At 58.5% G+C, this 19,562-nt stretch overlaps 3 protein-coding genes across 3 annotated transcripts in view; all 3 read left to right on the top strand.

Annotated features, from left to right (window-relative positions):
* The window catches only part of COL7A1 (collagen type VII alpha 1 chain), a 30,794-nt gene extending 14,819 nt beyond the window's left edge, over nucleotides 1-15,975 (top strand). The window contains exons 55-117 of the mRNA XM_040445562.1: nucleotides 104-130; nucleotides 330-359; nucleotides 478-558; nucleotides 635-670; nucleotides 747-782; nucleotides 871-951; nucleotides 1,207-1,242; nucleotides 1,894-1,956; nucleotides 2,193-2,237; nucleotides 3,227-3,262; nucleotides 3,336-3,371; nucleotides 3,484-3,579; nucleotides 3,701-3,736; nucleotides 3,833-3,868; nucleotides 3,977-4,024; nucleotides 4,348-4,383; nucleotides 4,516-4,638; nucleotides 4,720-4,920; nucleotides 5,015-5,050; nucleotides 5,132-5,185; nucleotides 5,368-5,436; nucleotides 5,513-5,557; nucleotides 5,674-5,736; nucleotides 5,885-5,929; nucleotides 6,263-6,298; nucleotides 6,426-6,461; nucleotides 6,603-6,647; nucleotides 6,868-6,900; nucleotides 6,980-7,042; nucleotides 7,133-7,168; nucleotides 7,249-7,329; nucleotides 7,469-7,537; nucleotides 7,658-7,693; nucleotides 7,768-7,809; nucleotides 7,963-8,007; nucleotides 8,097-8,141; nucleotides 8,753-8,788; nucleotides 8,871-8,930; nucleotides 9,065-9,172; nucleotides 9,349-9,420; nucleotides 9,562-9,597; nucleotides 9,723-9,782; nucleotides 9,880-9,924; nucleotides 10,148-10,183; nucleotides 10,294-10,329; nucleotides 10,409-10,465; nucleotides 10,615-10,686; nucleotides 11,166-11,237; nucleotides 11,451-11,486; nucleotides 11,803-11,883; nucleotides 12,135-12,188; nucleotides 12,266-12,319; nucleotides 12,392-12,454; nucleotides 12,909-12,971; nucleotides 13,071-13,187; nucleotides 13,358-13,435; nucleotides 13,533-13,586; nucleotides 13,716-13,764; nucleotides 14,405-14,437; nucleotides 14,586-14,672; nucleotides 14,905-14,994; nucleotides 15,121-15,318; nucleotides 15,649-15,975. Coding sequence (XP_040301496.1) covers nucleotides 104-130; nucleotides 330-359; nucleotides 478-558; nucleotides 635-670; nucleotides 747-782; nucleotides 871-951; nucleotides 1,207-1,242; nucleotides 1,894-1,956; nucleotides 2,193-2,237; nucleotides 3,227-3,262; nucleotides 3,336-3,371; nucleotides 3,484-3,579; nucleotides 3,701-3,736; nucleotides 3,833-3,868; nucleotides 3,977-4,024; nucleotides 4,348-4,383; nucleotides 4,516-4,638; nucleotides 4,720-4,920; nucleotides 5,015-5,050; nucleotides 5,132-5,185; nucleotides 5,368-5,436; nucleotides 5,513-5,557; nucleotides 5,674-5,736; nucleotides 5,885-5,929; nucleotides 6,263-6,298; nucleotides 6,426-6,461; nucleotides 6,603-6,647; nucleotides 6,868-6,900; nucleotides 6,980-7,042; nucleotides 7,133-7,168; nucleotides 7,249-7,329; nucleotides 7,469-7,537; nucleotides 7,658-7,693; nucleotides 7,768-7,809; nucleotides 7,963-8,007; nucleotides 8,097-8,141; nucleotides 8,753-8,788; nucleotides 8,871-8,930; nucleotides 9,065-9,172; nucleotides 9,349-9,420; nucleotides 9,562-9,597; nucleotides 9,723-9,782; nucleotides 9,880-9,924; nucleotides 10,148-10,183; nucleotides 10,294-10,329; nucleotides 10,409-10,465; nucleotides 10,615-10,686; nucleotides 11,166-11,237; nucleotides 11,451-11,486; nucleotides 11,803-11,883; nucleotides 12,135-12,188; nucleotides 12,266-12,319; nucleotides 12,392-12,454; nucleotides 12,909-12,971; nucleotides 13,071-13,187; nucleotides 13,358-13,435; nucleotides 13,533-13,586; nucleotides 13,716-13,764; nucleotides 14,405-14,437; nucleotides 14,586-14,672; nucleotides 14,905-14,994; nucleotides 15,121-15,318; nucleotides 15,649-15,665 — 3,726 coding nt within the window. The 3' untranslated portion in view covers nucleotides 15,666-15,975. The remainder of the gene's footprint in view (nucleotides 1-103; nucleotides 131-329; nucleotides 360-477; nucleotides 559-634; nucleotides 671-746; nucleotides 783-870; nucleotides 952-1,206; nucleotides 1,243-1,893; nucleotides 1,957-2,192; nucleotides 2,238-3,226; nucleotides 3,263-3,335; nucleotides 3,372-3,483; nucleotides 3,580-3,700; nucleotides 3,737-3,832; nucleotides 3,869-3,976; nucleotides 4,025-4,347; nucleotides 4,384-4,515; nucleotides 4,639-4,719; nucleotides 4,921-5,014; nucleotides 5,051-5,131; nucleotides 5,186-5,367; nucleotides 5,437-5,512; nucleotides 5,558-5,673; nucleotides 5,737-5,884; nucleotides 5,930-6,262; nucleotides 6,299-6,425; nucleotides 6,462-6,602; nucleotides 6,648-6,867; nucleotides 6,901-6,979; nucleotides 7,043-7,132; nucleotides 7,169-7,248; nucleotides 7,330-7,468; nucleotides 7,538-7,657; nucleotides 7,694-7,767; nucleotides 7,810-7,962; nucleotides 8,008-8,096; nucleotides 8,142-8,752; nucleotides 8,789-8,870; nucleotides 8,931-9,064; nucleotides 9,173-9,348; nucleotides 9,421-9,561; nucleotides 9,598-9,722; nucleotides 9,783-9,879; nucleotides 9,925-10,147; nucleotides 10,184-10,293; nucleotides 10,330-10,408; nucleotides 10,466-10,614; nucleotides 10,687-11,165; nucleotides 11,238-11,450; nucleotides 11,487-11,802; nucleotides 11,884-12,134; nucleotides 12,189-12,265; nucleotides 12,320-12,391; nucleotides 12,455-12,908; nucleotides 12,972-13,070; nucleotides 13,188-13,357; nucleotides 13,436-13,532; nucleotides 13,587-13,715; nucleotides 13,765-14,404; nucleotides 14,438-14,585; nucleotides 14,673-14,904; nucleotides 14,995-15,120; nucleotides 15,319-15,648) is intronic.
* An 85-nt stretch (nucleotides 15,976-16,060) lies between these two features.
* On the top strand, nucleotides 16,061-18,336 carry UCN2 (urocortin 2). Its single transcript, XM_040445288.1, has 2 exons — nucleotides 16,061-16,350; nucleotides 16,975-18,336. The coding sequence occupies exons 1-2, from the start codon at nucleotides 16,246-16,248 to the stop codon at nucleotides 17,323-17,325; spliced, it is 456 nt and encodes a 151-aa protein (XP_040301222.1). The 5' UTR covers nucleotides 16,061-16,245; the 3' UTR covers nucleotides 17,326-18,336.
* A 458-nt stretch (nucleotides 18,337-18,794) lies between these two features.
* PFKFB4 (6-phosphofructo-2-kinase/fructose-2,6-biphosphatase 4) overlaps nucleotides 18,795-19,562 on the top strand; it is a 34,593-nt gene continuing 33,825 nt past the window's right edge. Inside the window, exon 1 of the mRNA XM_040445280.1 lies at nucleotides 18,795-18,920. Coding sequence (XP_040301214.1) covers nucleotides 18,857-18,920 — 64 coding nt within the window. The 5' untranslated portion in view covers nucleotides 18,795-18,856. The remainder of the gene's footprint in view (nucleotides 18,921-19,562) is intronic.

The following is a 19,562-nucleotide window of genomic DNA, read 5'->3' as shown; positions in this document are numbered from 1 at the left end:
TTGGGGTGCTTCAGGGAATCGGGGAGCAGAGTTGAGTCTGGGATGAACAGCCATGCCCTGTGATCTTGGGGCTCCTATTGATCATAATCATTTCCTTTCCCAGGGTCTCCCGGGACCCCCTGCACGGCTGGTAAGGGCTTAGCTGGGTGTGGTCCTCTATCCTGTCCCTCACCTGCCCCTGTTGGCGCCACGTGGTATCCCTTCATCCCTTCCACTGCTCCCTGTTCCCCTCATGGCCTCCTGATAGCTCCATTGACCCCATAGACCCTCACTGGCCCCAATTCTCCTTGTTGAACCATTCACTGACTATCCCCCCTCCCCCCCCACAGGTAGACATGGGAGTTGGAGCTGGAGAGAAGGTATCAGGGTCTGTGGGTGGAGTGAAGCTCTGAGCACAGGGAAGCCCCCTGGTGCCTCCATGATGGGCATGCCTGCAGCCCTAGGGCCGTTCCTTCAACCAGCTTGTCTCTGCCACAGGGAGAGCCGGGGGACCGTGGACAGGAGGGTCCTCGAGGACCCAAGGGTGACCCAGGCCCCCCTGGAGCTGCTGGGGAGAGGGTGAGTGTGGTTGGTCCCATGAGGAGGTGTGGGTCTGGGAAAGCCTGGTCTGATTTCTTCCTTCCCCTATCCTCAGGGCATCAGTGGACTCCGGGGGCCCCCAGGCCCTCAGGTGAGTGATACTCTTTGCCCCAGCAACCTCAGTCCTCCTCTTACCCTCACCTCTTATCTGACCTTGTTCCCTCCAGGGGGACCCAGGTGTCCGAGGCCCAACAGGAGAAAAGGTGAGAGGGCATGGAGGTTTTTAGCCGCGAGCCAGGCTCTTAGGTCCATCTTATCCTTTGAGGCCTCTTACTTCTCTATTTTCCTCAGGGTGACCGGGGTTCACCTGGCCTGGATGGCCGCAGCGGGCTGGATGGTAAACCAGGAGCCCCTGGCCCCCCTGGGCTGCATGTGAGTCATGATGGTCATGGTCTGGTCACACCTTTCCCTTTCCTCTTCATATGACCCCAGCCTCACCTGGGTCTTCTTTGTCTTGATGAACTCGGGAGCTAGGTGGGGTATCTGTGTCTTCTCCTAGAACCTTCCTGGGTGGGGGATGTTAGTGCCTTGCAGGCCTGAGTTCACAGGAACTAGTGGTGTTGTTGGTGGGTGGTGCTCCTGACCCCGTGATCACTGCAGACTCCCTGACTTTGAGTCTCTCCTCAGGGTGCTGCAGGCAAAGCTGGAGACCCAGGGAGAGACGTAAGTGAGGGGAGATCTGGTTTTGTTTTGTTTTGTTTTAACATTTATTCATTTTTGAGAGTGAGAGAGACAGAGCATGAGAAGGGGAGGGGCAGAGAGAGAGGGAGACACAGAATCAGAAGCAGGCTTCAGGCTCCGAGCTGTCAGCACAGGGCCCGATGCCAGGCTTGAACTCACGGACTGTGAGATCATGACCTGAGCTGAAGTCGGACGCTCAACCGACTGAGCCACCCAGGCACCCCAGTGAGGGGAGATCTTAGGCCGGAGGGTGGCTCAGGTCCAGCATAAATTGCCCGGGGTCATCATTTCACAGTACCACTGGGAATAGGAGCAGTTGGTCCAGCCCTGTCCTTGGGAGGGGTCTCAGTCCCTGGCAGGCAGGTTTTAGCAGGGTCCAGCTTTCTGACCTTCTTGGCCTCGCCTTGGGGGCCTTATTAGGTCCCCCAAGTCCTGTAGGTTATTCCCTTGGGAGTTTTAGTAGGGGTGGGGGCCCTAACCAATGGAGTCTCTGCCTCAGGGGATTTCAGTGAAACCGCCAAATTTTGGGGGTCTCTACACTCAAGGAGGATCTTAATGGGGTCCTCCCCAGTCCATGGGTGTGCTCCAGGGGCTCTCAGTGGCTCTTTCAACCCTAGCAAAGACTTTTTCCAGGGGCTTCCAGGCCTCCGAGGAGAACACGGACCCCCTGGCCCGTCTGGCCCCCCTGGAGCCCAGGTGAGACTGAGTTTTCATGGTACCCATTTTTTTAAAGTTTATTTACATATGTATGTATATACGTATGTACGTATGTATGTATATAATCTCTACACCCAATGTGGGGCTCGAACTCATGATCCTGAGATCAAGAGCCTCACGCTCTACAAACTGAGCCAGCCAGGCCCCCCTCATGGTACCCTTTTGCCCCGTTACTGCCCTCACCCGATCCCTGACTTAATGTTCTGTTCCCACAGGGAAAGCCAGGAGAAGATGGCAAGCCTGGCCTGAATGGGAAAAATGTGAGTTTCTAGAGCAGACACAGGGACACCTACTGAGAAATGTCAGCACGTGTACCCAGACCAGATATGTAGCTGCACATGGGACACACAGGCAGACACTTGCTGAGGTGTGTCAACACCCATGTACCTAGCCCAGACCTACATACAGATACATACTGAAATTCACGTCACGTGCACATCAGGCAGCCTCGCAGTGAGTTATGTGGGCATGCTGATTTGTGCCCAGATGGACTGACACCTGCTAGAATAACCCACAGCCACGGGATCAGGTGAAGAGCCACAGACACAGATTGAGAGGGGCAGACATACTCGCATGAAGCCACATTGACGGATACTTGGAGACTTGTTGACACAGACACTTCCACCCAGACCAGATATGTGCTAAGACGTGGGACCAGGGCCACATGTGGACCTGTGCTGAAACATAATGAGACACACATCCAAGGCTCTGGCATATGACACGTGCATTCATATCCACAGTCACTCATCTACATATGGCCACACATGTTGACTTGTACACAGATATTGAGACATAGAGACAATTCTCAAGGCACCAGAGACATGTAGACACATGTCCGCCCTGTGTATACATATACATGCCCATATGTAGATATGAGTCACAATGTGCAGACCGACAGACACCTACTAAGTGCCACCTATGAGGACATAAGGCCCATGCATGGATACACATGCTAACACACACACACACACACACACACACACACACACACACACACGCATAGATGTGGTATTACATCTAGAAAGCCAGAGATAGAGAACATGTGCAGTTACATGTAGAAGTGAGCAGAACCACACAGGCATGCCCTCAGATGTATAAAGGCTCATTCAGATGGTCATAGGCCGTGCTCCAAGACACAGAGGCTTGGAGTCATAGACACAGACATACAATCATCTGAGACCAGCCAAGCCAGTGTCTTGCAGCCAGACACCAGTGAATTTTGGGGCTGATGTGAATCTTGTGCCCACAGGGGGAACCTGGGGACCCTGGAGAAGATGGAAGGAAGGTAAGACCCCTCGCTTGGAGTCTGTTCTGCCCTCAGAATAGGGCCCTATCTAAAGTACCCTTGTCCTCCACAGGGAGAGAAGGGAGATTCGGGCACCCCTGGGAGAGAAGTGAGTGCTGGAGCCTTCTGCAACCTGACCCATGACCCTGTGATATCTGTGATATATGGTTCCACTCTTTTCTGGGGCCTCAGGGTCCTGATCCTGGCTGCATCCCCCACAGGGTCACGAAGGTCCCAAGGGTGAGCGTGGAGCTCCTGGTAGCCCTGGACTCCAGGGTCCCCCAGGCCTCCCTGGGCAGGTGGGCCCTTCTGGCCAGGTGAGAATCCAGGAGGGTCGTTCTAGGACTTGGGAGCGTCGGGGGCCATTATGTTCCCACTGGATACCATCCTGGGATACCATGATCCTATGTGACCTCTTTGTGTTCTATCATATCTCAGGGTTTTCCTGGGGTTCCGGGAAACACAGGCCCCAAGGTGAGTGTGCATGTGGTGGGTAGGGGGTACGGTGAGGGGCTAGTAGGGTTGAGGAATTTCCCCCCACCTCTCTTTGTGATCACTCTTTGTTCTCAGGGTGACCGTGGGGAGAGTGGACCCAAAGGGGAACAGGTGAGGTCCCCACCTTTCTCACATGCCCAGGTAGCCATAGCTCGCACATGGTGCATGCACACTTCCCCCAGAAACTGGGTCCAGCAACTTGTCTCTTGGTGTCTCCAGGGCCTTCCGGGAGAACGTGGCCTGAGAGGAGAACCTGGGAGCGTGGGGGTGAGTGAAGCTTAGGACCCGGTCCTCGACTCTTATTTGCATGCCTAAAGGAGCCACCTCTATCCTCTTCCCCTTGCCCTGTGGCCCCATGGGTTCTGTCCTGTGTGTTCAGTCTCCTGTCCTATTGGGATTCCCGTAGTCTACACTGGGGGGACCAGGCAATGGGGGCATGCCAGGGAGGGGCTTCCAGGGCCTTGAGCCACCTCAACCAGCGCTAAAGTGTCCTGTGGGCAAGAGGCCTGGAGAAGAGAGTATGGAAGCTGTTTCTGGGAGCAGCGTGGGGCTTCTCTGAGGGTAGCCCCTCACCCAGCTTGTGTCCCCAGAATGTGGAGCGGTTGCTGGAAACGATTGGCATCAAGGTAGGTTGTTTGGGGGCTGGGAGTGGGGGTGGATGGAGGCCCCAGGGGGCAAGGAGTGCCCACATGGCCTGGCGAGGGCCTGGGTGGCTGCAAGAACGGTCCCTGTTTCCCCAACCCCTTGTTATCACTCAGACATCTGCCCTGCGAGAGATCGTGGAGACCTGGGATGAGAGCTCCGGCAGCTTCCTGCCCTTGCCTGACCGGCGCCGTGGTCCTAAGGGGGACCCAGGCGAGCGGGGCCCCCCAGGCAAGGAGGTGAGTGTCGATCACTCAGTGGGGATGTCCTGTGGACGGTGTCACCCACCTCTAGCAACATTCACTCTTCTGTTCCTCCAGGGACCCATTGGCTTTTCTGGAGAACGTGGGCTGAAGGGAGATCGTGGAGACCCTGGCCCTCAGGGGCCACCAGGCCTGGCCCTTGGGGAAAGGGGCCCCCCTGGACCTCCCGGCCTTGCTGGGGAGCCTGGAAAGCCTGGTATTCCTGGGCTCCCAGGCCGGGCTGGGGACGCAGGGGAGGCAGGAAGGCCAGGAGAGAGGGTGAGCTGGGCTAGCCATGAAGGCTGGGGATGTGGGGCCAGGAGGGGCTGGGCTCTCCGTGGACATGGCCCCCACCCTGCTATTTGCACCTTAGGGAGAACGAGGAGAGAAAGGAGAACGTGGGGAACAGGTGAGCTGAGAGAGGCTACAGGGGGCGGGACTTCCTGGGTGTTGTGCTGGGGAAGCCACACCGTTTCCTTCTTCTCCACAGGGCAGAGATGGCCCTCCTGGCCTCCCTGGACCTCCCGGCCCTCCTGGCCCCAAGGTGATCAGCCAGCCCTGCCCTGGGCCTGTGACTGTTGTTACCAGGAGGGCACCATTAACTTAGGCCCCAGAAACTCCATATGGTGTCTCTAACCCATAATCCTGTGGGATCCTTTAATCTGGGGTGACCCCTCCATGCCTCTGTGATAGACACATTTCTCTCCTATGACCTGGTATTTGTAGGTGGCTGTGGATGAGCTAGGTCCTGGACTCTCTGGAGTGCAAGGACCCCCTGGACTCAAAGGCACTAAGGTCAGTGTGTGCGATCAACAGGGGGGCCACTCCCTGCCATGGCACCAGGGTCCAGCTTGACATGTCATCCCTACAGGGGGATCCAGGCAGTGATGGCGACCGAGGCCCCAAGGGAGACAGGGTGAGGCCTGCTAACCCACCATGCTTCCCTCTCCTTTAGGGGGGCACGTGAGCAGTGGTGTGTCTATGGGCACATAGCAATGACTGGGGGCTTAGGACATGCCGTTCTGCTTGCAGGGTGTGCCAGGCATCAAGGGAGACCGGGGAGAGCCTGGACAGAGGGGTCTTGATGGCAGCCCGGTGAGTCTGTGCCACAGGTCACCCATGTGCCTGCACAGGGCTCTTACAGTGTTGTCTGGACTGGAGTCTGCACTGCCTGGGACTGTCTGGGGCGGCTGGGATGTGGGAACAAAGAGGATCCATGTGGTCTTAAACCTGTTCTCTTCAGGGTCTACCAGGAGAGCGTGGTGTGGCTGGGCCTGAAGGGAAGCCGGTAAGTGGTGGCAGGAACATCCTGGCCCAGGCTCCTGGGAACAGCTGCCCTCTGCTGGGAGCTGGCTGCTCTGTGCACATGTCACCAGTGACAAGGATGTTGTGCCTGCGTGCCAGGGTGTGAGTGCAGGTGTGTGTGTGTGTGTGTGTGTGTGTGTGTGTGTGTGTGGTGTGGTGTGTAGGCCAGGATGTGTTATCCCTGAGGGTATGGGGTGATCTATGCCTGAGGGGTGGCAGCCTGCATGTGGGCTCCCTAGACAGAGGCCTCTGCAGGTTGGAAATAGGCCCACATGAGGCCCGGATTGAGGCTCAGCAGCCCCCCTTCTCTATCCAGGGTTTGCAAGGTCCAAGGGGGACCCCTGGCCCAGTGGTGAGTATCAGAATCCTCACCCCTCCTGCCCCCATCCTGTCCCATGCCACAAGGGTCAGTACTGCCTTAGTTTCTCTGGTGAGGTGGGACTGGCTCCGCCTCACCAGACTCCTTCTCTCTCCAACAGGGTGGCCACGGAGACCCTGGACCTCCTGGTGCCCCGGTGAGTAACAGGAGAGCACTGCCTGGTGGGGGTGGGATGGGCACTAATCCCCACTGGTGAGCCAGGCCTTGTTTGTGTTAATCCCCGAGCCCCGGCAGATGACTCTGACTCCCGTCCCCTGATCTTGATACTTTTTTCTAGGGCCTTGCTGGCTCCACAGGACCCCAGGGTCCTTCTGGCCTGAAGGTGAGTATAGGTGTGTGCAGGCATGTGGCTAAAAGGCAGAGGAGGCTCCTCTGAGCCATGTCCACACCAGGATAGCCCCTGCCACCCCCCTGGGTTGTCATCACCCTGCGATGGGGCTAAGCACCAAGGTGCCCCATCCATGTGGACTTTTCTTATGGGCAGAGGGCTGAGGAGCCTCTTGTCTTTTTGTGGGGTCACAAGGTCTCTGGGTTTTTGGCAGGGGGAGCCTGGAGAGACAGGACCACCAGGACGGGTGAGTGGCCCAGCTCAGGGGTTAGAGTCACAGGGAGCCACGTGGGATTGGAGCTGCCCTGAACTGTTTCTTCCCCCAGGGCCTGCCCGGACCCACCGGGGCTGTGGGACTTCCTGGCCCTCCTGGCCCTTCAGGCCTCGTGGTAAGTGAGGTCCCTGCAGGGACACCGTGTCCTGCCCCCTGGGTCCCACGTTCCCCCATGTTCCCCTCACATCTGACTTGTCTCCTTCAGGGTCCTCAAGGGGCACCGGGTCTGCCTGGACAAGTGGTGAGTCCTGGGGGTCAAGACTGAACTCCAGGGGGTCAGGAGTCAGTGGGCAGGCCCATGACAGAGCTCCTTCCTTTCAGGGGGAGACAGGGAAGCCGGGAGCCCCAGGTCGTGATGGTGCCAGTGGCAAAGATGGAGACAGAGGAGCTCCTGGTGTGCCGGTGTGTATTCTGGGAGAGCTTTCTCCAAGCCTGTGATGGGGCCGTGTGCCCGGTCCTGGGCCTAGAGAGTAGGGAGAGCAGCGGCAGCAGGCCCAGGGTGGTGGGGAGGCACTGAGTCCTTCCCATTGCCCTGTCACAGGGGTCGCCAGGTCTGCCCGGCCCTGTTGGACCTAAAGGAGAGCCTGGACCCATGGGGGCTCCTGGACAGGTGATCCTGACCCTGACCCCGACCCTCTGTACCAGCTCCTCTGCCTCACCATCCAGGCCGGCGGGGTGGGGCTGGGGAGAAGGTGGGGGGACTAGGTAACTCACTGGGCATTCCCCACAGGCTGTGGTCGGGCCCCCTGGAGCAAAGGGAGAGAAGGTGAGTGTGCAGAAGGCCTGGGGGGAGGGACTGAGGGGGGCCAGGGCATCCCACTGACCCTTCTCCCTCATCAGGGAGCCCCCGGAGGCCTTGCTGGAGACCTGGTGGGAGAGCCGGTGAGTGTGGAGCCTCCGACAGCATAGTTCACCCATCTTCATGACTCTGGGCTTTCATAATACGTGTTACATTGGACCCTGCACCTCCTTCCTTGGGTGTCATCTTTCTGTGCCCCTAATGCCCATGTTGCTTCCTGTCCCCTGTCTCTACAGGGAGCCAAAGGTGATCGAGGACTGCCAGGGCCTCGGGGCGAGAAGGTGAGGCAGACCCAGCCCAAGGGCCTAAGCATTGTGTAGAGGGGGGCCAGGCTGGGTGGCTAGATCCCCTTACTACCCTTTCTGTGCAGGGTGAAGCTGGCCGTGCAGGGGAGCCTGGAGACCCTGGGGAAGATGTGAGTCTGGGGTCTGGGCAAGTCAGCTGGGAGTGAGGAGTGCAGGTGTGGACATGAGGGACCATTCCCAGGCCTGTGCACCCTCCAGCATTCAGGATCCTGCTCCAGGGAGTACACAGGGATCCAGCCTCTTGGCTTCCTCACTCCTGGGTGGGAGCGGGGGTGTGTCTTTGCTTCCTTGTGCCTATCCTAGGTCTTCTGCTCCTCACTGTGTCTGAGCACACATGTGTGTGTCCCTGTCTGATGCTCTAGGTCTCCTGTTAATGTACCCCTTTCCCCTGCCACCTCTGCGTTCCATGTATCTGAATGCATGCTTGTGGGCCTGTCTTAGCTCCCCAGGATGGGGTGACATTTGTGTGCTCCTGGGAGCTCCTGTGTGTCTGTGCTCACACCGGAGGTCCCTATGCCTGTGCTTCTGTGTGGGCTCCCCGTGTCTGTAGCCACACCTAAACTCCCACATATCTGTGGTCACCTCTGGGCTCCTGTGAGCCAATCCTTGCTTACGTGTCTGAGTTCCACATGTGAGCTACCCTGGGAATATTCTTGGGCCGTGTCTAAGCTCTGGGTTCATGTTCCTCCCGTCTCAAGTACTGTTTACTTTGCTTTTTTAGGGTCAAAAAGGGGCTCCTGGACTCAAGGGTAATAAGGTATGTGTACCCTAAAGCATCCCTGCTGGGGGTCATATTCCTGGGACTCAGAGAGCTGATCTGACCCCTCTTTCCCTTGAAGGGTGACCCAGGAATCGGGGTCCAGGGCCCCCTTGGGCCAGCTGGTCCTCCAGGTCTGAAGGTTAGTCGATGCCCCATCACCAGTGGTATGCAGCAGGCAGGGAGGTGCCTGGAAGTGGGAAGAAGGCATTCTGGGCCTGGTTCTGGGAAGGAGTCCTGTTGGGGCCATTCCTCCCTTTGCTATCTCTGTTCCAGGGAGATGCGGGCCCCCCTGGGCCCCCTGGTGCTCCTGGTGTTGTCGGATTCCCCGGTCAGACAGGCCTTCGTGGAGAGATGGGTCAGCCAGGCCCCAGTGGAGAGCGGGTAAGCGTGCTGGGAGCAGCATGCAGGGACTTGGTGACTTCAGGACTTCTGAATTTGGTAGTGGGTGAGGAGAAGGGGGCCCAGGCCCTGCCTCAGGGGCTCCAGTCTTGGAGGGGCCATAGGGGAGGAAGGTCTCCAAGTCATTCTCTGCCTCTTTTGCTTTATTGTTCCCGTAGGGTCTGGCAGGTCTCCCGGGGAGAGAGGGAGCCCCAGGTCCCTTGGGGCCACCTGGACCACCAGGGTCAGCGGTGAGTAGAAGTGCTCTCTGTCCCGGGTATCTGATTCCTGTGTGTTGGAGTCTGTCCAGGTGGGAACTGGGACACACTGTGTGGCTGGGTATGTGTATGTGCTTTTGAGGGCATGGGACACTCACCTTACTCTGCCCACAGGGAGTGCCCGGGCCCTCTGGACTCAAAGGAGACAAGGTAGATGGGACAATGCTGCTGGCTCTCCTGTATCCATCACTCCCTCCACCCTCCACTGACCTCCCTTGACCCTCTGTCCCCCACTGATTCCCCTCTCATATCCCTGGTGTCCTGTTGATCTCCAGGGAGACCCTGGAGCAGGGCTGCCCGGGGCCCGAGGCGAGCGTGGGGAACCTGGTGTCCGGGTATGTACTTCCTGCTCTGCAGCCATGGCTCCCTTTACCACAGCTCTTGCCTCTCATTTCCAACTTCTGAGTCAATGAACTCAATGTCACCATCCAGGGTGAAGATGGCCGTCCCGGCCAGGAGGGACCCCGAGGACTCACGGTGGGTCCTCTTGGGGAAAGCACCAGTGATGTGACTTCAGTCCCCTGCCTGTGCCCTCTGTGCTGTTGGGACACACTCTGTAGACTTCTGGTTCTTTTTATGTACTCTCTGGTCCTTCATGTCTCCCATTCCCCTTGGACCCCTTGGTCGTCCCCTACCCCCTGAGTGGTCTCCCCGCTAATGCCCCCAAGTTTATTTAGCTCACTGTTGTCTTCTCATACAGGGGCCCCCAGGCAGCCGGGGGGAACGTGGGGAGAAGGTAAGGACATGGGGAAAAGGCCCCAGGGTGGGTGGGGGTGGAGCCAGATCTTGTAATTCAGGACTTGGGACTCCTCAGTTTGGAGAGATTCACACTCTTCCACCCAATAGGGTGACACTGGAACTACAGGGCTAAAGGGTGACAAGGTGAGTATGGGCATGCGGGAGGGCAGAGGCAGGGGCTAAGTGTGGTCCTGCGTCCTCTGATTGCCCTCTGTCCACTCAGGGTGATGCAGCCATGGCTGTGGGGCCTCCAGGGCCACGGGGTGCCAAAGGGGACATGGTGAGTAGGTCTGGCTCATGTACAGAGTGGGTCTATCTTGGGTGTGGGAGGAGCTCCCGTGGGGGCTGGGCCAGGGAATCTGAGAGCTCAAACCCTCAGATGGTGAGAGACCACCAGCCCCTGACCCTCACTTCTGACCCCTGACCCAGGGCGAACGAGGGCCTCGGGGCATAGATGGTGACAAAGGACCTCGAGGAGACACTGGGAACCCTGGAGAGAAGGTACAGAGAAGAGGGTGGGGTACTCTATATAGGGTCAGGAGAGGGTTACTGTGGGCTGTGGGGGCTCTATTGAGGGTCTGTGAGGAAAAAAGGGGAAGATGGGGGCTTTCTGGGGGTTAGAAGGAGGGGGTTCAGCAGGCTGTGGCAACTCTGTGGAGTGGCTGAGAGGATGAGGGCTCTACAGTGGGCTCGAGGACCTCCATGTGAGGTCGCCAGGGAGCTCTGTGGAATGTAGCTCGAAGAGAGGCCCTCTGGGAACTGACAAGGGGCTTCTTGGGTGTCAGGAGTACTCCAGGTTAGTTCAGGAGCCCCATGGTAGGAAGAAGGGGCAGGGATCTGAGGGCCTGGGATGAGAAATGAGCCACACTGAGGGTGATGGGTGGGAGCGAGCGCTGCCCCACCTGGCAGGTTCCAGTCATACTTCAAGCCTCCAGCCTGGTGTGGTCCTGATTATGTCCCTCTCCTGGTTACACCCACAGGGCACCAAGGGAGAGCCTGGTGACAAGGGCTCAACCGGGTTGCTGGGAGCTCGTGGACTCACAGGACCCAAGGTCAGCCCTGCCCCAGGCACAGACCCCAAACCACCCATCACACACATCTGTCTCATGGGTGTCCTCTGAACGTTGGAGGGTTTCCAGCCTCCCTCACTGCTGGCCACGTGGCCATGTGATTACATGGGATTTGTGTGCAGTCTGGGAGTCACTGAGTGGCACGGGGGACAGTTACACTGAAAGGTGGCCCTCCCCCATCTGTGTTTCCTACAGGGTGAACCTGGTGCTGCAGGGATCCCAGGTGACCCGGTAAGATGCCCCTGCTCCCTCAGAGACCCCCTGCCCCACAGGGCCCCATCTCCCTATGGTGGCCTTTGACCTTATAGTGATCCAGTGGTCTCATGGTGTCCTCATGCTGCCCAGTGCCCCCACCTTCACAGTAACTGCTATGATGTCTCCACCCGCATGGTGACCTCTGCCCATGGAAAATCCTGCCCTTCCATTGGCTCTGGCCTCCAATAGTGACTCTCACCCCTGTGGTGTTTCCTGTTCCTTTCATCCAGAGTGATTCCCCTGGATCCCTCCTGACCTCCCTTGACTCCATATTGACCCCTCTCTCTACCAGGGATCACCAGGAAAGGATGGAACCCCTGGTATCCGAGGCGACAAAGGAGATATTGGCTTCATGGGTCCCCGGGGCCTCAAGGTGGGAAGGGGCTGGGCTTTTTTCCTGGTCAGGAAGGCCTGATGTTGGAGGGCGAGGTATCTGGGGTCAAAGGTCAGGTGTCTGGGGTCAGATGTTGGGGTATATGGGATTGAATGTGGGGCATTAGATTAGGGGTTGGAAGGTCAGAGATTAGAGTGTCTGAGGCCAGTTTGGAGAGTGGTTACATGGTCTGGTCAAGGGGTTAGGTGTCTGGAAGTCACTTTTCCATTTCTTTCTCCCCCCCCTCCCAGGGTGAACGAGGGATAAAGGGGGCCTGTGGCCTTGACGGAGAGAAGGGAGATAAGGTACAGAGGTGATGGGAACATGGGCGTCTGTGGGGCCTGGGGCCTGTCTGACCCTTCTACCTGATTGATCCCTGCAGGGAGAAGCTGGTCCCCCTGGCCGCCCTGGGCTGGCAGGACGCAAGGGAGATGTGGTGAGTGTGGGGCACCCAGAATGGGGAGAGGATGGGTGGGCCAAGGCCCAGCTCATGTTTTCTCTTCTCCAGGGGGAGCCGGGTATGCCGGGCCAGTCGGGGACCCCTGGAAAGGAGGGCCTGATTGGTCCCAAGGTATGGGCCCTCTCGACAGTGGACAAAAGGGGGTCAAAATGGGGCAGGGAAGGTCATGGTAGGGTCATGGGGGTTTCATGTCAAGAGGGTTGTAGAAAGTTGGGACACTGAGGGGTAGAGTAGGGTTGCTTTTGAGGTTTCAGGGCGAGTTGGGGTCACAGTGGGGACTTTGGATTAAGGGATGAGAAGAGGAGCAGTGGGGAGAGGTGCGTCAGGGCTAAGAGGTCAGTAGGGGAGGCTGGTGTGTGTATATAAAGGAAATAGGTGGAAGCAGGGCAAGGGGTATTACAGTCAGGTCAGGGTCGTGAGGATCACAGCAGATTGAAGGTCCTGGGATGGTAGGGTCACAGGTGCTTGGGTCATGGAAGATTGTGGCCATTGGACCAAGGGGCTCATGGCAGTTGAACTGAGGACATCAAAACAGATGGTCTCTCATGCTTCTTTCTGTTCCCAGGGTGATCGAGGCTTTGATGGGCAGCCAGGATCCAAGGGTGACCAGGGTGAGAAAGGGGAGCGGGTAAGTGGAGACCAAGGTCAAGCTAAAGGGACTGTACTTTCTGGAAGTGGGTCCATCTTTGGGGACTTTGATCACTGACTCTGACCTGTCTCTCCACAGGGGCCCCCAGGAATTGGGGGCTTCCCAGGTCCCAGGGGCAATGATGGCTCTAGTGGCCCCCCTGGGCCACCTGGCAGTGTTGGTCCCAAAGGCCCTGAAGGACTTCAGGGCCAGAAGGTAAACAGCTCTGACCCTGACTCCTGATCCCTGAACCTCCCTGACCCTTCCAATATCACTGACCTCTGACCCTGCAACCCATCGCCAATACCCCTGAGCCTATGATCTCAACTTTCCTTCCTTCTGACCTCCACTGACTCTGACTGCTCACTCATCCTTGTGTCTGACAGGGTGAGCGAGGTCCCCCTGGAGAGAGAGTGGTGGGTGCCCCTGGGGCCCCTGGGGCCCCTGGAGAGAGAGGGGAGCAGGTAAGTGGGGATTCCTGGGGTTGGGGTCAGAGACTGGGGTGACCTCTGGTGTCCCTAAGATCAGAGGTCACAGTCTGGTCCCATCTGTTGCACACAGGGGCGGCCAGGGCCCGCTGGCCCCCGCGGGGAAAAGGGAGAAGCTGCGTTAACAGTAAGTGTAGGCCTTCGTGGGCTGGGCCCCTGACTCAGTGCTGTCCCCCTGTGATCCCTGCATCATATGCCCTTTGTCCCTCCCGTGATCCCTGGGTTCTTCATGATCCTTGTGGTCTTGTGCTCCCAGGAGGATGACATTCGGGGCTTTGTGCGTCAGGAGATGAGTCAGCATTGTGGTGAGTGGGGCCCAGCCCAGAGCCTCTTGGGTCTCATTCCCATTCTACTCCAGTACCCCTAAACAGGGGCAGGTGGGGTCCCCAGAACTTATGGGGGACCAGCAGTCACAGATGGGTGGAGATGGATAGATACACAGGAGGGCATGTATGCTCAGGACAGACATACTATGAGGACTTTCCCCAAACGGTGACACGCAGCAAGTGTGGGTGGACACACAGTGTTCCTAGAAGCCCAGTGTGGCCGTGTGTGGAGGGGTGGAGGCGGGAGCAGCCCAGTGGGGCTCTGATGGCCCTGAGGGGTATCAGAGAGTGAAGCTCCGTCTCCTCCTGTCTCTGCTTCCGTTCCCTCTCCATGCCTGTTTCTGACGCTCCCTCTCTTGCCCTTTGTTGGCCTGTTCCCAACTTCTCTTTCGTCCTTTGTCTGTTTCTCCTCTGCCTTTCTTCCTCTTTCTTCCTTCCTCTTTCTCTGCTTCCCACCCTCTCTCTCTTTCTGTCCCGTCGGTCTCTCTGTCACTCTCTCCTGCTGTCTTTCTCTGCCCCGCTGTGTGTGTCCCTCTGTCTCTCTTTCTCTGCCCCTTTCCATCGTTGTCTCTTTCTCTCTGTTCTTTTCTCTCTCCCTGCCCTTCTCTGCCCCCTCCAGCCTGCCAGGGCCAGTTTATTGCATCTGGATCACGTGAGTAGTTTTCTGGTATTTTCTGCTCCTGGGACTTTCCTCATGCCAGGTCCCACTGTGTCCATTACCTGGGTTTGCTCAGCAGGGACTTGGCTGGGGTGGCTGCCATCATGACCCCAAGGCCCTGTGCCCCTGCTCCTTGCTCCAGGACCCCTCCCTAGTTATGCTGCAGACACTGCCAGCCCCCAGCTCCACCCTGTGCCTGTGCTCCGGGTCTCTCATGCAGAGGAGGAAGGTGAGGACAGGGGAACCATGGGGCATGTGTGGTGGGGCACAGACACATGCGGGGTTGCTCATGCATGCAGGGCACATGCCACGTGTATAGGGGCGACATGGAGGGCACAGCATGAACACTGGGCACACACGTGGGAGACCAGCGCTACCCGCCCCACTCCCAGGGCCGGGGTTGGGCAGCATGAACATGGCCCAGCAGCAGCCTCACTCATAGCACCCCACCCTGTGTGCAGGCGAGGTGCCCCCAGAGGACGATGAATATGAATATTCTGAGTATTCTGTGGAGGAATACCAGGACCCTGAAGTTCTTCAGGATGGCGATGGTGAGAAGGGGGGTTGGCCCAGAGGGACTCAGGGAGGGACAGTAGTGACCCCTGCTGACCTCTCACTGACCCTCAGTCCCTGACTGCCGCCACCCCTGCTGACCTCCTGACCCCCGTTGGCCCTAGACCCCTGCTTGCTTCCACTGGATGAGGGCTCCTGCACTGCCTACACCCTGCGCTGGTACCATCGAGCTGTGGCAGGTGGCACAGATGCCTGTCACCCCTTTGTCTATGGCGGCTGTGGAGGGAATGCGAATCGTTTTGGGACCCGTGAGGCCTGTGAGCGCCGCTGCATGCCCCGCATGGTCCAGAGCCAGGGAACAGGTATGGGCCTACCCCTCCGCCCCGAGAGGGACCTGGACACTGAGCCTACCCAGATCAGGTCTTGGTCGGGGTCCCACGTCAGGACCCCCCTCAGACTGGGAGGCCTGGGACAGACCTCCCCAGACCAAGTTGCTGAACAGAGGACCCTAGCTGTGGAGTCCCCTCCATGCTCCCTCCTCAAGGGTCTGAGTGAGGATCCCCTCTCTGAGGTCAGAACCTCACTCTTGTGCTCCCAGCTGCCCCACTGACGATCTGCGCACTGCCTCTCTGTGGCCTACATGCTGGGTGAGGCCAGATGCCTGAAGTCAGCTCCCAACCTGTTCCACCCAGGTGCTGCCCGAAGCTGAGGCCCAGATGATGAGCTGAAGTCCAGCATCCCCTGGTGGACTCCTGTCCCTCCCCTTGGTGCTACAGGCCTGAGTGCATGTGAGCGTGCATGAGCGTGTCCGTTATTTCAGTGACTTGGTCCCGTGGGTCTAGCCTTCCCCCCTGTGGACAAACCCCCATTGTGGCTCCTGCCTCCCTGGTAGATGACTCAGTGTGGGGGTGGCTGTGGGCAGTGAGCGGATGTGACTGCATCTGACCCGCCCCTTGACCCAAGCCTGTGATGACATGGTGCTGATTCTGGGGGGCATTAAAGCTGCTGTTTTAAAAGGCCCCTGTTGTGACTGTTTGGGGAGATGGGGATGGCAGGGGGTCCGGTTTTCCCTGGGAGGTCAGTGCTCTCCTGCACGGGTGCAGAGTCCCTCTGTCCAGCCCTGGTCACTGTTCTGTGACTCTCAGTGTCCAACTTGTCCCCAAAAAGGAGTAGACAGAGTGGAGGCTGAGGACACGTCCTCACTGCCCCCCAGGAGGGGATGAGTCAGAGGTGGGGGGCTGCTTCATGCCGGAGCCGTGCCCAGCTCCTACCTCAGGGGCGAGAGATAAATGGGCCCAGAAGGGGGCAGAGGCCCGACCACAGCACAGCACCGCCTGGTCCCAGCCGCAGGCAGCCCCAGCGGCCCCACCTTGCTCCAGAAGAGGCTGCGGCTGGTAGGACTGGGATGGCTCTGGGTGGGATGGGCAGGGCCTTGGGGGCTGAGTCGATCCGGGTATGGGTTATTGGAGGTCTCCGGACGTGGAGTCTCTGGCTGCTTCTCTACCTTGACGACCCCATTCCTGCCCTTCTTTGTCCACGATCTGCTGCAAGCTCCCTCAGACCCGAGGCTCCCCTTTTGTCCCTCTGTGTTCTCTCCATGCCTTGGTGTCCTTATTTTCATCATGCTGTCTGTCTCTGGGGTGGCTCCAGCCTCTTTGTCTTCCAGTCTCCCTCTTTTGCTCTGCCTCCATGTCCTCCCTCTCGTCTTTTTCCCTCTTCTCCCTCCCCTCCCCAACTGTATCCATCTCTACATCTAGATCCAGACCTAGCTGTGCTCTCTGTCTCTTTCACTCTCCTTCTTGCTCTCTCCGTCTCCCTGGCCCCTGCTCTGTCTGGCTGTCTTGTGCTTTCATCTCTGTCTCTCTTATCTCCGTCCCATGCCTGGCCTCTCTAATCTCTACCTCTCTGTCTCCTTCCCTTGGTCTCCCTCTCTCTGTCTGTCTACTTTCCCCGTCTGCATCTGTCCATGGGCCACGGCTGCCCAGAACCCCTGCCCTGAGCCTCTTTTCTCCTCGCAGCCTGACCACGCGATGACCAGGTGGGCTCTGCTGGTGCTGATGATCCTGACGTCGGGCAGGGCCCTGCTTGTCCCCATGACCCCTATTCCAGCCTTCCAGCTCCTCCCTCAGAACCCTCCCCAAGCCACTCCCCGCCCTGTGGCCTCAGAGAGCCCCTCAGCCAGCACCGTGGGCCCCTCCACTGCTTGGGGCCACCCCAGCCCTGGCCCCCGCCCAGGCCCCCGCATCACTCTCTCACTGGATGTCCCCATTGGCCTCCTGCGGATCTTACTGGAGCAAGCCCGAGCCAGAGCTGTGAGGGAGCAGGCCGCTGCCAACGCTCGCATCCTGGCCCATGTTGGCCGCCGCTGAGCCTGAGGGCAGGGGTCACCCTGAATTAGGAGACCTGGAAGGCAGCAGCAGAGCAGGACGCACTACATCTGGGCACAGTGCGCCTGGCCACAGCCCCGTGCAGTCACTGCCATGTGGTGTCATATCACAGCTGAGTGCCTCACAGAGCCACAGTTTGTTTGGACAGCCCGGACATTGCCATATCGGGTGACTGCCAAATGGAGTCTTGCCATACCTGGAGCCCCACAGACTTACAATATGTCTGGACAGCTTGGACACTACTGTGGAATGTGACTACCGTGTGGAGTCTTGCCATGTCTGGGTGCCCCACAGTCAAAGAGCAAGAATCTGGACACTGCTAATGTGGCCACTCTTGTGCCAGTTTTAGGAACCTCAACATAGGAGCCCAGTATTGCATCTCAGACCCATCCACCTAAGACCAGACCTGCAGGTCTTCCCTGACCCCAACAGGTCACCACACAGGGGAGTGCAGGCTGAGGGTCACATGCATGTTTTGTGCTTCATGAGGCAGCACCCACCCCAGAAGAATGGGGCCGTCACAGGCATCTCCAGGCATGGGTGACCGTACGTGGAAAGTCTGTGGTTGTGACAGCCTTGCCTTGTGCTAGGTGTACGTGTGATCAGTGGGTGCATCTCTGCTGTGGGTGTGTGGGGGTGAGGGGAGGGTATGCGAGGGGGCTGGGAAGAACAGATACTTGTCCCCCAAACCCACATGAAGCACACTCAACACACAGCCAGGCACTGTCCTACCCACAGCCTGCACACCTGGCCTCGGCCCTTGGACACACATGACTCAGGAGAGAGGAGGCTCGGGCTGCTGGGGCTCCGGTCCAGCCCCATACCTCCTTTGTTGAATTGTCCCAAGCAAACTAAAATGTGCTCACCTTTCCAAGCCTTAGTTTCTTCCTCTGTAAAGCAGAATGATGCCACCAAGCTTCTTGCAAACATTCAGTGACAGTGCACTTGAAGGTTCTAGCACGCAGGAAGAGCTCAATAAATGTAGTGACTGGAGAATGGGATGAGTGAGAATCACAGTCATGTGCACCCAGGCAAGGATAGTCAAGGGTTTGGTCATAGCTGACTATGTTGCCCCTCTGCCCACTCCCCTCCACCCCTGCCCCATTTCACCCACCCGGTTCCTTGGTGTAGAAGGAGTAGGTTTTGCCTAATCTCACACCCCCAGCTCCATTGCTGGGCTGGAGATGGGGCTGACCTTCTGAGCAGTGTGGACAGGCTTGCCTGCAGATGGGGCAGATACCCTGGGTAGTGTAGACAGCTCCAGGGCAGACACTGGGCAGTATGGACCGCTCTGCCTGGAGAGAGAGGCCACACGGGCAGGAGTTTGGCTGCCTGGGGTGGGGGCACTGTTGATCTCTCAAGTTGTGAGCGGCCTCGGGGGGGGCGGGCCCAGGGCGTGGCCGGGGAGGCGGGGCCACGGGGCACACCGAAGCTCCCTCACGAACCCGGAGGGCGGGGCTGCCTGGCTTCAGGCTGCAGGGGGGCAACGGCCCGGGGCCAGTTCGCTTTCAGTATGGAGAGAGGCACGGAGGGAGGCAGCGCCCTGACGGACCCCGGGTCAGGGAGCAGTAGGCGGGGTAGGCACCGGCGGCGGGGAGAGGGTGGGGGGATTGGGGAAAGACCAGGGCGCAGTGGGGGTGGTGCTGGAAGGGGTGCGAGAGTGTTGGGTGTCTCTCTAGCTGTAGGGGTGTTCTGAGGGGGCATCAGCCTGTCGGTGGCAAGGAGGAGGGGGAACCCTGTTGCCGTGCAGGGGAGTGGAGGGGCTGGGCCAAGGGGGAACTATAAATAGCTTCTTCCTGCAGCCCAGGGAGAGGGACAGCCAGCTGGAGCTGCCTGAGGCCCTCCCGCTCTACCCTTTGCTGGCCTCCCAGGGGGTCAGGTTTGTCCAGGTCCCCCTCAGGGGTCACACGTCAGTTTGGGGAGGCCCAGAAGCTCATTTGGGAAATTTTTCGTATGAAGTGGCTTTAGCCCTTAAACCAGGATTTCTAGGGCACCTACTGTGTGCCTTGTGTGGGTCCTGAGCTGTTCTAAGCACCTACTGTGTGCTCTATCCTGGTCATGTACCTCTCTAGCCCTTACTGTGTGCCTTGGCTGGCAATGAGTCACTCTGAGTGCCTACTGTGTGCCTTGTGCCAAGCTGCAATCAGCAAGTGCCGACCACAGTTCACAGGCTGCTTGGTCACATGGCTCCATACCCACAAGCTGGAACCTCACACCGT

The sequence above is a fragment of the Herpailurus yagouaroundi genome, unplaced genomic scaffold, assembly GCF_014898765.1.
Source record: "Herpailurus yagouaroundi ecotype Mexico unplaced genomic scaffold, PumYag 193, whole genome shotgun sequence".
Classification (NCBI taxonomy): domain Eukaryota; kingdom Metazoa; phylum Chordata; class Mammalia; order Carnivora; family Felidae; genus Herpailurus; species Herpailurus yagouaroundi.
Note: the sequence above shows the minus strand (reverse complement) of the source record. Positions and strands in the feature narration are given on the sequence as shown.

What these genes read in the sequence shown, in the direction of transcription:
- UCN2 (XM_040445288.1), top strand. Translation starts at nt 16,246, where the DNA reads ATGGGCCCAGAAGGGGGCAGAGGCCCGACCACAGCACAGCACCGCCTG. An exon ending in TCCAGAAGAGGCTGCGGCTG is followed by an intron (nt 16,351 to 16,974) that starts GTAGGACTGGGA and finishes TTCTCCTCGCAG; the next exon opens with CCTGACCACGCGATGACCAG.